This window comes from Mytilus galloprovincialis, chromosome 2 (genome assembly GCF_965363235.1).
Source record: "Mytilus galloprovincialis chromosome 2, xbMytGall1.hap1.1, whole genome shotgun sequence".
Classification (NCBI taxonomy): Eukaryota; Metazoa; Mollusca; class Bivalvia; order Mytilida; family Mytilidae; genus Mytilus; species Mytilus galloprovincialis.
In genome coordinates, this window is record NC_134839.1 from 58,182,209 (window position 1) to 58,199,772 (window position 17,564).

The 17,564-nt window shown below is 32.8% G+C and overlaps 1 protein-coding gene across 1 annotated transcript; it reads right to left on the reverse strand.

The window, feature by feature from the left end:
* Window positions 1-14,047: 14,047 nt before the first annotated feature.
* On the reverse strand, window positions 14,048-17,358 carry LOC143062321 (uncharacterized). The gene is made up of 3 exons (XM_076234045.1): window positions 17,191-17,358; window positions 16,352-16,568; window positions 14,048-14,764 (listed from the first exon to the last, which is right to left on the reverse strand). Exons 2-3 carry the CDS (start codon window positions 16,541-16,543, stop codon window positions 14,327-14,329), a joined length of 630 nt encoding a protein of 209 aa, XP_076090160.1. The 5' UTR covers window positions 16,544-16,568; window positions 17,191-17,358; the 3' UTR covers window positions 14,048-14,326.
* Window positions 17,359-17,564: the final 206 nt, after the last annotated feature.

A 17,564-nucleotide genomic window follows, 5' to 3' on the forward strand; every position in this document is an offset into this window, starting at 1 on the left:
CTTGAACTTCGCAATAGCAAGAAATATCTAATTGCACAATATTGTGCAATAGCAAGAAATTTTCAGTTGGAGTTATCTTTCTTTGTCCAGAATAGTAGTTGAATCAACTTAAATCATTGTTTTATACAATATACAATGTATATTCACTTTTATTACCAACTGATAAATTAAAACAATCTTTACTATTCAGTGATAACAAGCATTTTTTTTAAATTTTAATATTTTATGATGTATTTAATTGAGTAGTTATTGTTGCAAACTCCATTAGAAATTTGAATTGAGATCAGTTTTGGAATAAGGGAAAGGGCATGTGAAAAAAAAATTGGAGGTGGGGGGGGGGGGGGGGGGGGTCAATTTTTCTCATTTCAGATTTCATAAATAAAAAGAAAATTTCTTCAAACATTTTTTTCAGAGGATTAATATTCAACAGCATAGTGAATTGCTCAAAGGCAAAAAAAAAAAACCATTTTAAGTTCATTAGACCACATTCATTCTGTGTCAGAAACCTATGCTGTGTCAACTATTTAATCAAAATCCAAATTTAGAGCTGAATCCAGCTTGAATGTTGTGTCCATACTTTCCCCAACCGTTCAGGGTTCAACCTCTGCGGTCGTATAAAGCTGCACCCTGCGGAGAATCTGGTTCTAATACTGTATGCAATTGGTCAACTATATTTGGCATATGAAAATATTTTAGGATATACATGTCAGTCAAGTATGGTTTATTTAACATTGACATCATATTTACAGTTCATTGCATAATGTTGAGTTTTTGGTCTTTTTCGAAAACTTATTGCAATAGGTCAAATTTATTTGGTGCATGGAATGATTGTAAGATGCATATGTCTGTCTGGCAATTGTCAGCACACCATGACCTCATATTCATTATTCATTAAGTTTCATGGTTAATATAAAAAAAGAAGATGTATGATTGCCAATGAGACAACTATCCACAAAAGACCAAAATGACACAGACATTAACAAAAATAGGTCACCGTACCGCCTTCAACAATGAGCAAAGCCCATACCGCATAGTCAGCTATAAAAGGCCCTGATAAGACAATGTAAAACAATTCAAACGAGAAAACTAACGGCCTTATTTATGTAAAAAAATGTTAAGTTTGTTTTATAATAAACGCAATAGGTCAACTATATTTAGATAAAATACAACTGAAACTCTGAGCTACTGCTCACTGACGATACCCAAGCCGCAAAGTGGATAATTTTAATAGTGTTAAAATATGCAAGTGTTCAGTAAACAGGAAGTTGTTGAGGGATGAATCTGAAAACGCATCACAGGGTATAGCTTACTTGTATAATCCTGAAACCAAATTTCAGAAATCCTTGTATTGTAGGTCCTGAGAAAAATATGGCGACAATTTTCAACTTGGTTATCATGTGTAAAATAATACAAGTGTTCGGTAAACAGGAAGTTGTTGAGTGATGAATTTGAAAAGGCATCAAACGGTGTAGCTTACTTATATAAACCCTGAAACCAAATTTCAGAAATCCTTATGTTGAAGTTCCGGAAAAAAATGTGACGAAAAATATTCATGGGACGGACAGTCAGAGGTAAAACAGTATACCCCTCTTTTTTTAAAGCGGGGGTATAATAAGAAGATGCGGTATGAGACAACTCTCCATCCAAGTCACAATTTTTAAAAGTAAACTGATATAGGAAAAAGTATGGTCTTCAACATAGAGACTTGGCTCACACTGAACAAGCTATAAAGGGCCCCAAAAATTACTAGTGCAAAATTATTCAAACAGGAACACAATGGTCTAATATATTTAAAAAAAAAAAAAAACAGTTATAAACCACATCAATAAAGTTAAACAACCACTGAACATCAGGTTCCTAGGTTCAAACTATGGAACGCCATGACTGTATTCTGATGTTGATTTTTAATATGTTCGGTGTTTTATGCACTATGTTCAGTAGTATTTATATATATATGTTCAGTAGGGTTGACATTATGTTCGGTGCTTTAGTTATTATGTTCAGTAGTTTCATTATTATATGCAGTGGTATTTAAATTATGTTCGGTAATTCTGACATTATATTCAGTGCATTTTTCATTATGTTCAGTACTTTCGACATTATGTTCAGTAGATTCAATATTATTTGCAGTACATAATGTATAACCTTCAGTTGTCCCGGATTCTGTATATTCAGTGAACTATTCACTGTTCAGTAAAAGAATCAGCATTATACTCAGTTCAATGAACTGTGTGTTCAGTGGTTGTGTCATTATGATGATGCAGTAAAAGTCGGAAAATCAATATATTTATATATTTATAAAACCCAAGCGCAGACATTTTTTCGACGGACGTTTTCTTTATGGACACCTTTACGGGATGGAATGAAAATGGAAGAAATGAAAGCAGTCTTAAATCGGTTTGGTTTGCATTCACACGTTGGCAATTTTCACAAGGAAAAAATACCTCCTGACCTAATTTGTAAGATCTCATGATTGATTGATTGTTGATTTCCAAACGTATAGTGGCAAATATTTCAAGCATATTTATGACGGAGAGAAGAATTTTTCGACAAGAAATAAGAACTTGCATGCGTTTAATACGACATCACCATAGTGAGACGACAAAAAAGACAAACAGCAAAAATAAAATATAAAAACATTCTATAGCTTTTGTATTCCTAGTAAAGGTAACCCTTTTTGTTGGTTAGTTGTAGCATATTCATCTCATGTATTGACTTTTAACATACCATGGCCACCAACAATCACCTTGTAGATATTATTATAGTATTATGCATCCTACCCTGATCATAGGTGCTTAAATATCAGATATTCATTTGAAATAACCCAAGATATATGAGATTGTGGATGAGGTTTACAGAATAGAAAATAATGCCCCTCCCCTAAAAAAGATAAATGGTAAACTATAAGGAATAGAGAATAAGGGGGTGTTTCAATGTAAAAAAACAATTATTTGTTTAAAACTTCCGAAAAAAGGTAATGAAAAGGGGATTACAGAATTGAATGATTTATAGAATAAATAAACTTTTTCTGCATGCCTAATTAATTATTGATATGAAATGAAAGGTTGAATTGGTCGTAATCAGAACTGGTTCATTGACGTTACCATGCAAATTATGTGCATTTGATATTTTCCTCGAGCGTCACTGATGTGTCTTTTGTAGACGAAACGCGTGTCTGGCGAAAATACAAAATTTAAATCTTGGTATTTATGATGAGTTTATTTGCACGAGTTAACAAATCTTGACGTGCCATTTCGTCCACTATTGCATACATTCTTTTCCTGCATTGCATCAGAAATAATTACAGCAATGATAAAACAGTTCGTGATAGAGTTTAGACATAAATGACCATTGGAAACAAAAAGCTCTGCAATAGCAGAAAACCTAGAACACAGCTATTCATAAATTTCATACATTCAAAGAGCTACATGGAAATTTATGCTGATATGCAAGGGTAATAGAATGAAATATTGTACAAAGTGCTACAAACAATGAACATTGAGAGTATCAGTATGATTGCCCTTTTATAATCATTTATTAGAAATTTCATTGAACCGAGTATAATACTGATTCTTTTACTGAACATAATGCAGGGGCGTAGCAAGGTATTCAGTCAACTGTAGTCACCAGGTCTGTAGGGCTGTAGTCAACTGCAGGGGGTCTGGGGGCGCTCAAGGACCCCAGTAGGTCCAGGGCAGAGCCCTGATAGGGGGTTCAGGGGCGAACATTGCAAACCTATTGTTTTGAATTGAATATGTAGCTCAATTCATTCATAAATTTGAACTTTTGTAGCTTACACTTAGTACAAAACGATCGTGCTTACAATTTAATAAATTATATGTCTAAATTTTATTCTTTTAACTGAAATGTTTCAAGTTTTCAAACTAAATTTTCCTTGGGACAGTCATTTATACATATTCCTTTCAAAGTATCTATGCTAATTTTATAATGAGATGGCCATGTAAACCAGTACTGAAATATATCACGTCATATATATAGAACATTCCTGCAAAATTTCGAAGAGTTGCGTGAACATTTCGCGAATTGTTCGAGTTTAATGTTTCGAGTTTGTTACATGGGACAACGCCAAGTGAACGTTTTTTCTGATAATCTGTGCCTTCCGAAGCCTACGAATATAATATTTTTATTCTTTCTCTATCATAATGTGAAAATTTAAGAAACAATCTTTATCTTCATATATAATTTGAAATGTTCATTTCAGCATTTCTAAGAAAATTTCCTTATCAAATATTTATTTAGCGCTATTTTTCGTGGTAGTAGCAATATCTAACGTTGCGTCAGTACAATCGGAAATATGAAAAAAAATATATTTACAATATGCATTGCCCAGCGTAGATCAGTGCTGGGAACAGTATACCTAACAATATATATGTTCCTGATCAGCGTATCTCTTCAGTTAAGCAGTACACTCTGTTTGGTCTTTTCATACTTATTCCGTTCTGATTGATATATACGTTTAACTTATTTAACAGTACATTTTGTGACAATCATTTATTTAAAAAAAAAATAGGCACATAAACACTGATATTACTATAGAATAAAACTATCCTTTTGGCAAAAAACATCAATCTTTTGATTCTTAAACCTTCACCCTAGCCACACAAACACATACACACATAGTCCATGCCTAATGCAAAAGTTCTGTTCTGTTCATACTATCGTATCAAAATTCAAGAAATTCGTGTTTCTTTATAATTTTTTTTATCCTCTACTGTAAAATCCCTACCTGCTTAGATATTTGAACAATTGTGGTCATTACACGCAGATCTGAGTACTCAAAATTACTAGAAGCTAGTTGATTGATTTTTAAACATCCACTGACCAGTGTCAAATATTTATGCAAGTTAAGGACCAAAAAAAAAACCCAAAATTTACAATAAATACAACAGGGAGCTAGGTCCTGTCCAGGACGAAGGTCTAGAAATTTGAAAATGCCATGCATTGGAAAATGAGGGATTATTGGATAGGAGCAGAAATTTTGCCTTTCAGTAAACCAGCTACAAACTCCTCAAAGACTGGCATTCTCTCTACTACTAGGCATCGGCTTTAATGTCCCCGTTCTAACCAGACGTGACAGCGTATTTATACATCCTGGACAGCCAAATGAACGACCAACATTGGCAAGTCGGGTGAAGACAAAGTGGAAAGCTAGTTGAAAACTAACAACAACTAATTAAAAACTCATGTGTCTAAGTTGAGGTTTATTCAAGTTTCTGTTGATAGAAGTGAAATGATCTGAACCAAAGTTCTAGTTTACAGTTTCTATATGAGGTAAAATCATAAAAACATTCAATTCTATCCAATATTCTATTCACTAAGACCGAGAGACTAGTGTACAGATGACATTCGATAATCAAAGAGTTTTGACAACTTCACTGGCGTTCATTTACACAGATAACGTTGTTTATTATTTAAAAAAAAAAAAAAAAAAATATTTGTGAAAAAATTATGTGTAGGCACGTGCCTAAAGTGCCTACCGGCAGCTACGCCCCTGTAATGAATAATCCACCGAATATAAAGAAACCGGGAGTACTGAAGGTTATACATAATGTACTGCAAATAATATTGAATCTACTGAACATAATTTCGAAAGTACTGAACATAATGTCGAAAGTACTGAACATAATGATAAATGCACTGAATATAACGTCAGAAGTACTTAAATTAATTTAAAAACCACTGCATATATTAATGAAACTACTGAACATAATATGAAAACTACTGAACATAATATAAATACTACTGAACATAATATGAATACTACTAAACATAATGCATAAAGCACCGAACATATTAAAAATTCGTAAGGGTTCCACGGAACCCGGTGTCTCGCCTACTTTTTCTGTTAATCGCAGACACAACAAAAATGAGGAAAAACATCAATAAAAATTTCCCTCACAATACTGTCTTTTGATTGAAAGAAGCTTCCAAGTTTGGTAAAAAAATCCAGGATAGTTTATGAATCTAATAAATGTTTTATAAACTTTAACTGCAGACTGTATGTAATGTTAACTGGAAGAAAAACTAAGTCCATTTATAAGTAAAATACGGAAAAAGTGATTTTTTTTTTTTACAAAATTTACTTCTGAATAATATCTTATGATCAGAAATAAGCTTTTGTCTAAGTTTGGTAGAAATCCAGGATAGTTTAAGAACATTATAAAATTTTAAAATGGTACAAATCAAGGATAGTTTATGAAAGTTATTAAAATTTTAAAAACTTTAACCACAGAGTGAATGTAATGTTTCCTCGCAGAAAAAACTAAGTCCATTTATAAGTAAAATACGGAAAAGTGGAAATTTATTTTCACAACATTTTCTTCTTGATACCATCTTATGATCATAAACAAGCTTCTGTCCTAGTTTGGTACATATCAAGGATAGTTTATGAAAGTTATTAAAATTTTAAAAACTTTAACCACAGAGTGAATGTAATGTTTCCTCGCAGAAAAACTAAGTCCATTTATAAGTAAAATACGGAAAAAATGGAATTTTATTTTTACAAAATTTATTTCTGGATACTTTCTTATGATCATAAACAAGCTTCTGTCCAAGTTTGGTAGAAATTCAGTATAGTTTAAGAAAGTTATTAAAATTTCAAAAACTTTAACCACAGAGTGAATATTTGTGGACGCCGCCGACGACGACGACGCCGACGACGACGGAATGTAGGATCGCTTAGTCTCGCTTTTTCGACTAAAGTCGAAGGCTCGACAAAAATCAACATCAGAAGACAGTCATGGCGTTCCATATCAAACAATTGCAGTGAGTTTAAACATTATTATAGGTACCAACCTTCACTCTTACCTGAAACATCAAAACAAAGAAAGACACGCCCTAAAATATCAATTGAGATGGCTTAACTCAAATAAAAGACATAAACACTAACAAGAGAAAAAAGTAAAATCACAAAAATACTGAACTCAGAGGAAAATCAATTCGGAAAGTCCATAATCACATGGCAAAATCAAATAACAAAACGTATCAAAAACGAATGGACAAGAACCGTCATATTCCTGACTTGGTACAGGCATTTTCAAATGTAGAAAATGGTGGATTGAACCTGGTTTTATAGCTAGCTAAACCTCTCACTTGAACAAACAAATTTGATCTGTGTGATGATGTAATTTCAAAATCAATAAAATAAGACGCAAGCTGTTAGACCAATATCAAAAAGACAACCGTAACCTTTAACAAAATGCTGCCACATAAAATAATGAAAATAATTATGTTGTAAGGTATAAAGTAATGCAGAAAGGAATATTTTTTACAATGCACAGTACGAGAACAGGAGTTTACAATTATAGTCATACCAAACACTTAAAAATAGAGAGAAAAAATTATTTAAATCATATAATAGCATTTAATGACTGCTCACTGTGCAAGGGCTTATAGCCAGTCAAGGTCGTTAAAACTTCCATTTGTCTGCCGGGATGGGTTCAAATCAAAAATGTTTATTTCTTAATCAAAGGGCCCTTATAGGCATATCAATTATAAACAAATAAATCATAGACAAAATACATAAATACATGTTTATAAATAATATTAAATTAAACATAACATGATATAAAAACAAAAGAACAGTTTATACGACATCATCAGTTCGACAAAAGAAAGATAACTCGTCACCAAATGTTATCATTAAAACCTGTATTAATTTTTACTTGTATTATTTCTCACTTCTAAGTTTGAAGTCACTGAATATTTGCATAAGTTTTTGATAAAATTATCATCATCATTTGTCATAATCCATATAAATAAGTTTTGTGAATTGAGCATTCTTAGTTTTGGATATTTAATAAATAAATCATCAAGTAAAATGGTTCTTGAAGTTACATATAGAGGACATTCTAACAAAAAATGGAGTTCATCCTCTGTCACATTCAAATTACAATATTGACAACATTGATGAAGTCTTTCATCTAAACTTGACCTCGTGTTCATTGTTCACTGATCAATGTTAAGTTTTCTTAATAAGTTTGTTTCATAAATATTATGTGCCAAAGGCACTAGGTCAGTTATATTCAAAGCATATTTGGTGTATGGATGATAGTTAGGTGTACATGTATTTCCAGTTCAGTTTATAATATACGAGCTGTATCTCATTTTCTTGGATCATGTTAAGTTTATCAGAGATATATAATACAATTATATGTCTGTTTAAGTCATAGTTGCAGTAAAACTTTATATATTAAATACTATCAACATAAAACCATTGGTAAGTAAAGAAGGCAAAACAATCAGTGTGTGCACTCGTGGTTCAACTTGTAATGATTATGAATTGGTGGTTACTCTACTTTTTGCACTTTCCATATACTAAAAAAGGAAGAAATATAGGCCAGTGAGAACAAAACCACTCAACGGTTCAATTATCAAACTTTACCATTGAAACCAAAATGTGTTTTTATTACAGATTATGATATGTCAACTTTGCATCCTAAAACATTTATGCCCTTACAAAGTGGAGGGGGCATTAAGCCTGCCCTTGTATGTCCTAAAGTTGGTTTCCGTTCTCAAAAACTTATACACAATACTTACTTCCACAAAACAGATCAAGTTTTACTTTTAGTGGTGTCACTATTGTTTTCTCGAGTTGTGTCCGTTTACAAATGAAAAAAATGCTGAATTTTTCGTTTTAGTTCTATAACTTAAGTAAGCCACAACCAAATATTATGAAATTTATATACCATACTTATCACAAAACTCAGATCAAATACAAATTTGGGTAGTGACACTTTCGTCGTTCTATCCCTTTATAACTAAGGGGAGGGACTATGGGGGCTCATAAAAGGATCATGTCCTCAAGCACCTATGATTCGAATTAACCTATTCGAATCAATTCAAATTAAAAAAAGAAAAGTGTGTGAACGCGATGAGCGAATTCGATTCTTGTTTCTGTTTTTGTTAACTGATATATGACGAGGTATATATTTGGATAAACAATATTTTAAAAGGGTGGGATATTTGAATGATGTATCAGCTGCTTACCCCAACCAAAAAAAGATTGACTGAGTGCATTTTCAAAAATATTTGCTCCGACATTTAAGTCACAAAATGATGGTTTACTTGTCAAGAAACTTACACAACTAGTGCAAGGTGCAGGAATCTAATATCTGTTGATATAATTGATTAAGTATTTTTTAGAATTAGAGTTATCTTCCTTTTTCCATAATTGTAGTTGAATCAACTACAAACAATGCCTTTTAATTTTACTTCCACTTACAAATGTAAGCAGTCATTACCTTTTGTTGATTACAAGCGCTTTGAGTTTCTGTATTTTACCCAAAGATTAACTACTTTGCAATTAGATAATTAATCCGGTTAAAATATATACCGTATCACTTCTACATGAAACGTATTTGAAATGAGGACAGAAGCTTCTCGATCAAGAGAAAGTTTATGGAATCAGTATAACAGATGCAGTTATCATAGCATTTTACTGGACAGCTTAATTTAATAATAGTTGCATCATCTACACAGTTTAATACAAAACTGAAACGAAGCTTAACATCCTTTAGTATATATGTATACAAACGACCTCTAGTTGCATATAACATCAGTCTTTTCTTACAACTGTTACGTATTAGAAAACCAATATTTCGTTGAATGCTTTTTTTAACAGTCAGCATATGCAATTTTAAAAGTAAAATCTTAAAAAACACACCTCGTCATAGCCCTTAATTAAATTAACCAAGATCAAATTTAGGAAATTGGCTCTTATATACGCAACAGTGCAACGTGGGTTATTGTTTTTTGTTTTTTAAGCTATCGATGGTTCCACGGAACCTTGCATGTATCTCGCTTTCGATTGCGTCTGTCGGAGTAAAAATGTAATGCATCAAAAAATAAAATACAGAATCTAAACTGGAAAAAAATTCAGCGGCTTTAGAAGCTTGACTTTGAAGATTAGCTTCTGTCAAAGTTTAATATTTATCGATGAAGGTGATACTAGATTTATTATGTATAAAATGTAATTCCAAACTGTCTATATAAATGTTCACAGAAAAAAAACATTTAATTTCAAAGTTTTGCTTCAGACATAATTACCTCTTTATTATAAAAAAAAAGCTTTGTCAAAGTTAGGTAACAATCTTTTAAGGTTTATCAAAGTCATTGATGTGTAATAAACTCGAACCCCGGATATATCTACCTGTTAACTACAATAAATAAAGTCCTTTGATTTGTAAATAAAGGGGAAATAAAAACAACATATTCAATATGTTGCCTGACTGAAAATGATTTTTGTCATAAATTAGGACCGATTTCACGAAGATTTTACAAAGAAATTGATGATTGAAAATTGTTTACTTGAGACTTAATGTTAACTTAAAAAATAACACGGGAAATTACATAGATATTTTCAAAAACTGAATCTAAAGTGACGCCACCGACGTCGACATAAACTGACGCAGGCTCGAAAAGAAGGAGACTATACCAACGGATCAATAGCAAAGAAAAAACAGACATTATGGCCAAGAGACAAAACGACAGATGTTCTACAAAATATGAATCAGAATTTAATAGATTGAACACGAAACTTTGGGTGAACGATATAACAACCATCGATATTTTTATTTTCATCAACACAAAAAAAAAACAAACAAAAAAACTTCCACTTTAATATTACGTTGAAGGATTTCGTGGATAGTTTTTACTATTTCGGTAACTGAAAATATTAATCATTAGTGTTCACCACCATTGTGAATTTTATAGCAAATGTTATGTTTAAATCTCGAGGTATAAATGCAGATATTCTATATGTCTTTGAGTGTTCTTATATTACAGATGTTCTCGGTCTTCTACGAAGGCATGACCTAAGCTCACGATTCCGAGCCTGAGCTTCTACTTCCAATACATTGTGCAGGAAACACTGAAATTTATGCAAATTCATGCTTGCTGACGTTGGAGCAGGAACACTTGTCAACCGTTCTGTCGTGGCTTGGATTTCGTCTCTTGACGCTAATCTCCATGTACCGGGATAATGTTTCCTTAATGTTGGATATTCATGTCTCATGTACGGTTGCTCTCTAAATTCCTCCACATCTTGGCGATGTCGGTCTTCATAAAGTCATCGATCACGTGACCAAACGGGACAGATCGGCGTGCACTAGATACTGTTGGTCGCCTTACTGTGTTGTCGGATCCAACAAACTCCATTTCCTCTACTGGTGTTCCAAAGACATGTCGTCTGATATCACTTTCTTGTATTTCTGACTGAAAAATACAGTAAATTTAAGGAATAACAGTACTGTAGTTGAAGAGTTGCCACCGTCAATTGTAGATTTGACGGTCGCAAATGCAGTTTTCCTGGCGACGCGTAGCGGAGACAGTAAAACGGAGATTTGCGACCGTCAAATCAAAATTGACGGTGGCAACTCTTCAACTACAGTACTGTTATTCCGATTCTACTGCATTACAAAAAGAAAAGTACGATAAAACTTTAAAAAACGTCTAAATTTGACAAATAGAAAAAAATCCGCGAAACTTCATGAATTATTTTGGCACAAAGACGTCATGGCTAAACGTGACGTCATACAAATGAAAACTTACAACCTGGAGGTTATTACGTTACCTGTACGCTTCAAATTCGGATAAAATAACTTTAAAACGGCGAATTCGAGGTAGGCGTTGTTTTATTTTCGATTATATTATATATAATATCATGATATCAGACGACATTATATGTCTGTTTAAGTCATAGTTGCAGTAAAACTTTATATTAAATACTATCAACATAAAACCATTGGTAAGTAAAGAAGGCAAAACAATCAGTGTGTGCACTCGTGGTTCAACTTGTAATGATTATGAATTGGTGGTTACTCTACTTTTTGCACTTTCCATATACTAAAAAAGGAAGAAATATAGGCCAGTGAGAACAAAACCACTCAACGGTTCAATTATCAAACTTTACCATTGAAACCAAAATGTGTTTTTATTACAGATTATGATATGTCAACTTTGCATCCTAAAACATTTATGCCCTTACAAGGTGGAGGGGGCATTAAGCCTGCCCTTGTATGTCCTAAAGTTGGTTTCCGTTCTCAAAAACGTATACACAATACTTACTTCCACAAAACAGATCAAGTTTTACTTTTAGTGGTGTCACTATTGTTTTCTCGAGTTGTGTCCGTTTACAAATGAAAAAAAAATGCTGAATTTTTCGTTTTAGTTCTATAAATTAAGTAAGCCACAACCAAATATTATGAAATTTATATACCATACTTATAACAAAACTCAGATCAAATACAAATTTGGGTAGTGACACTTTCGTCGTTCTATCCCTTTATAACTAAGGGGAGGGACTATGGGGGGCTCATAAAAGGATCATGTCCTCAAGCACCTATGATTCGAATTAACCTATTCGAATCAATTCAAATTAAAAAGGAAAAGTGTGTGAACACGATGATCGAATTCGATTCTTGTTTCTGTTTTTGTTAACTGATATATGACGAGGTATATATTTGGATAAACAATATTTTAAAAGGGTGGGATATTTGAATGATGTATCAGCTGCTTACCCCAACCAAAAAAAGATGACTGAGTGCATTTTCAAAAATATTTGCTCCGACATTTAAGTCACAAAATGATGGTTTACTTGTCAAGAAACTTACACAACTAGTGCAAGGTGCAGGAATCTAATATCTGTTGATGTAATTGTTTAAGTAATTTTTAGAATTAGAGTTATCTTCCTTTGTCCATAACTGTAGTTGAATCAACTACAAACAATGCCTTTTAATTTTACTTCCACTTACAAATGTAAGCAATCATTACCCTTTGTTGATTACAAGCGCTTTGAGTTTCTGCATTTTACCCAAAGATTAAATACTTTGCAATTAGATAATTAATCCGGTTAAAATATATACCGTATCACTTCTTCATGAAACTTATTTGAAATGAGGACAGAAGCTTCTCAATCAAGAGAACGTGTATGGAATCAATATTACAGATGTAGTTATCATAGCATTTTACTGGTCAGCTCAATTCAATAATAGTTGAATCATCTACACAGTTGAAAACAAAACTTGAACCAAGCTTAACATCCTTGAGTATATATGCATACAAACGACCTATATTTGCATATAGCACAAGAGTCTTTTCTTACAGCTGTCAAGTATTAGAAAACCAATATTTCGTTGAATGCTTTTTCAACAATCAGTAAATGCAATTAAAAGTAAAATCTTCAAAAACACACCTCGTCATAGCCTTTAATTAAATTAACAAAGATCAAATTCAGGAAAAATCTTGTTCTTATATACGCAACAGTGTAACGTGTTTATTTTGGTTTATTTTTTAAGTTCTCAATGGTTCCACGGAACCTTGCATGTATCTCACTTTCGATTGCGTCTGCCGGAGTAAAAATGTAATGCATCAAAAAATAAAATACAGAATCTAAACTGGAAAAAAAATCAGCGGCTTTAGAAGCTTGACTTTGAAGATTAGCTTCTGTCAAAGTTTAATATTTATCGATGAAGGTGTTACTAGATTTATTAAGTATAAAATGTAATTCAAAGCTGTCTATATAAATGTTCACAGAAAAAAAAACATTTATCTTCAAAGTTTTGCTTCAGACATGATTACCTCTTAATCCTAAATAAAAGCTTTGTCAAAGTTAGATAATGGTTTGGCAAAGTCATTGATGTGTAATAAAGGTGAACCCCGGGTGTATCTACCTGTTAACTACAATAAACTATAAGTCCTTTGATTTGTAAATAAAGGAAAAACAAAAACAACATATTCAATATGTTTCCTGACTGAAAATGATTTTTGTCATAAATTAGGACCGATTTCACGAAGAAATTTTAGAAAGAAATGGCTGATTGAAAATTGTTTAAATGAGACTAAATGTTTACTTAAAAAAATAACACGGGGAAATTACATAGATATTTTCAAAAACCGAATCGAAAGTGACGCCACTGACGTCGACATAAACTGACGCAGGCTCGACAAAAAGGAGACTATACCACTGGATCAATAGCAATGAAAAAACAGACATTATGGCCAAGAGACAAAACGACAAATGTTCTACAAAATATGACTCAAAATTTAATAGATTGAACGACACGAATCAAACTTTGGGTGAACGATAGAACAACCATCAATATTTTTATTTTCATCAACACAAAAAAAAAAAACAAAAAAAACTTCCACTTTAATATTACGTTCAAGGATTTCGTGGATAGTTTTTACTATTTCGGTATCTGAAAATATAATCATTAGTGTTCACCACCATTGTGAATTTTATAGCAAATGTTATGTTTAAATCTCGAGGTATAAATGCAGATATTCTACATGTCGCTGGGTGCTCCTATATAACAGATGTTCTAGGTCTTCTACGAAGGCATGACCGAAGCTCACGATTCCGCGTCTGTGCTTCTACTTCCAATACATTGTGCAGGAAACACTGAAATTTATGCAAATTCATGCTTGCTGACGTTGGAGCAGGAACACTTGTCAACCGCTCTGTCGTGGCTTGGATTTCATCTCTTGACGCTAGTCTCCATGTACCAGGATAATGTTTCCTTAATGTTGGATATTCATGTCTCATGTAAGGTTGCTCTCTAAATTCCTCAACATCTTGGCGATGTCTGTCTTCATATAATCGTCGATCACGTGACCAAAGAACCGATCGGCGTGCACTAGATACTGTTGGTCGCCTAACTGTGTTGTCAGATCCAACAAACTCCATTTCCTCTACTGGTGTTCCAAATACATGTCGTCTTATATCACTTTCTTGTACTTCTGACTGAAAAAAAAACAGTATGTATTATTTGTCTTTTAAACTTTTATTTTACAGACTAATTTCCAATTTTATGCTCTACAGCGAATGTTGCGGTATACAAATTGGACTGAGTTGCTCCTGTCAAAGAGTACGACCCCTATCCCTTTCTGCAAGCGTTGACTGAGGTTTTGCGGGATAATTCAAGTACGCAACCCGTGTTCGGAAAGAGTCACGGTCCTAGTGTAAAAAACCCTCTGCGTAATCTGCTAACAAAAAGGCTTATAAATGTGTTGTTTATTCAGAGGCTATATATATTCAAAATGGAACCATGCAACATTCGATAAGGGGTACTGACATGTGGTAATTCCCAGGACTTCGGAAGTTTTTATTTAAGAATTGAATGCTTATTTTTGTAACTTCATTGGGGTGTAAAAGCGTTGACCGAAGTACATTTTGTATGAATTCCGCGCTTTATACTAAAAATGTGCGCACGGTCAACGCTTTTACAACCCTATGAAGTTACAAAAAGAAGCATTCAATACTTATAATTACATTTTTAGCAATGATCATGAAAACACGAATTTTATTATTGTTTTATTTAATTCACCTGTGCACTTTATTGTGGGTCCACGTGTTACCATGAATGAAAAGTTTTATTGAGCAATGCAATTGCTTACGGAATAACACGTGATGTGCAGTTAGCCAATCAGAATAAAGTATCATAATGAAACATACATCTAATGTAATTATTTGCTAAAATTGGGTGTTTGGTCAGGATAGCTAAAACGTGTAGGAAATGGTCACGTCAAAGAGCCCTTGCAACGATCATGAAAGTGTGGTCTGTATACACCCCATACCCAACAAACTCCCATTTTCCCGTGGGTAGCAGTCCAAATTTCTCACCTATTGCATTACTTGTAATTTGTTGCGTCCTCAATATGCATGAAATATTATTGCCAATGGACGTCAAAAAGGAACAAACAATCTAACGTTCCAATTGTTTCCTACAGCAGACCGTATTCGATACTCTTCAATTTTGAATCTTTGCACATGCTTTTTCTTTTAGATCGTTCATTTTATATCAATTGACCCGAAATGTCCATAAATTGCTGCTAGGGACCAACAAAATCAACAAAATATATAATTTCGAATTTATGTTGAACTTGATTCTTTCCATGAGTATTTAAGTATTTCGAGGTTGTATCTTTTAGTGTGTTTTGCTCGAGATCTCTATTTCTCTGATTGTGTTTTTCAACGTTTAAGACGTAAGCACTTTTATTTGTATTATCAACTCTAACACAATATGGAGTGTTTTCACATATGTCCAAGTGGCATATCACTGTTTGCTACATTTACATCATTATTTGTTTTGTACTTTGATTTACGAGACAGGGGCTTGGGGAAATTCTAGACGCGCATGCGAGAAGAAATTCCATCATCTCTTGCCAAGGATCACGAACTTACGATCCTACCTCACAGACCGCATCATATATAACTCTTGGCTATTGAATACGCTGTCTTGCAAATCAGTAACAAATTGAAAATGATGCTGTAAATGTTTTGAAGGCATATAATGTTGTTTACATTTCATTTTAGATTTAATATTTTTACCAAGTCGAGGTCTCTTTTGTCAGCTTCTAATGCTGGGTTTGGAAACTGATATTTATACGATTGTCGTCTGAATGTTTCTGTATCTCTTGTGTCCTGTTGGCTAATGCTGAAAGCACGTGATTTTCGTCGTCCAAGTATCACCTCAGTTCCAAATGATACTGTTGCAGGTCTTTGTGATACGTCCATGGCCATTTTGGTGGTTAATCAATGTTATAAGCTGGAAGAAAAGTTAATTGTTCTACGTTATAAATATTATGGATAATGGAAGACTTTCTACACGACAAATGTAATGTAATTTTGGATTCATTGTTGGTTTGTATTGTTTTTAATTATTGGTGCAGGTGCCTTTATATATATAGAAAATCAAGAAGATGGTGTGTGCTTGCCAATGTGTCAACTATCCACAAAAAGACCAAAGACCGTCATGACGTGGGTGTAAATAGATATAGGAAGATGTGGTATGAGTCATAATGTTTAAGTTGAGTGTAAGCATGTTTCAATCACATTGTCTTAATAAATGAGCAAAACTCCGTATAGTATACATATAAGTAAGCTATGAAAACGCCGGCATTGCACAGTATGAAAGAAGTCAAACGAGAAAAAAACAATAACACACAAAAAACCCACATTTTTGACAGATTGGTTCTCTCAAATCAACTTTTTTTTTAAATTGTCAAGAAACGCTACAAAGATTATACATATTTGCTTAAATCGAGTTTTCAATCGGAAAAAATTCAGCAGCATTGATTTGTTGATAAAGACATGCATAATTTTACAGAATGCAAAGTTCGAATGTTTAGAATATTATTATCAAAATTATTGTATCTTATAGTACTTACATAACACAATTCTGTAAACAGCAATCTACTACAGTCGGCAAATATTTTAGTTGAATTTCAATACCATCGTCAAAACTTCTTCTATTTCCTCTTAATGACACTTTATATGGTCAGAAAAATACTAGCCATACAGAGTATCTCTAAAAAAAAAAACTCCAAATAATTATTGTTTTAGATTTTATCATTTAAATGCTAACTTCACACGGTTTTGTATATGAAGAAATAACCGTTATCTCACCAGTAATACGATATTGTGTTTAATTTAAATTTAATGCAGTTGTAGATACTTTATTCATGGCATTATATAAATTGTCAAATCATTTAACACTTGCTAGGAGTAGTTCAATAGGTTTCAATAAGATTTATATTGTATT

Bases quoted from the DNA above. Each gene is read 5' to 3' on its own strand.
- LOC143062321 (XM_076234045.1), bottom strand. From the start codon at position 16,543: ATGGCCATGGACGTATCACAAAGACCTGCAACAGTATCATTTGGAACT. The intron at 14,765-16,351 runs GTAAAAATATTA...TTTTTTTTTCAG, and splicing joins ACAAAAGAGACCTCGACTTG to TCAGAAGTACAAGAAAGTGA.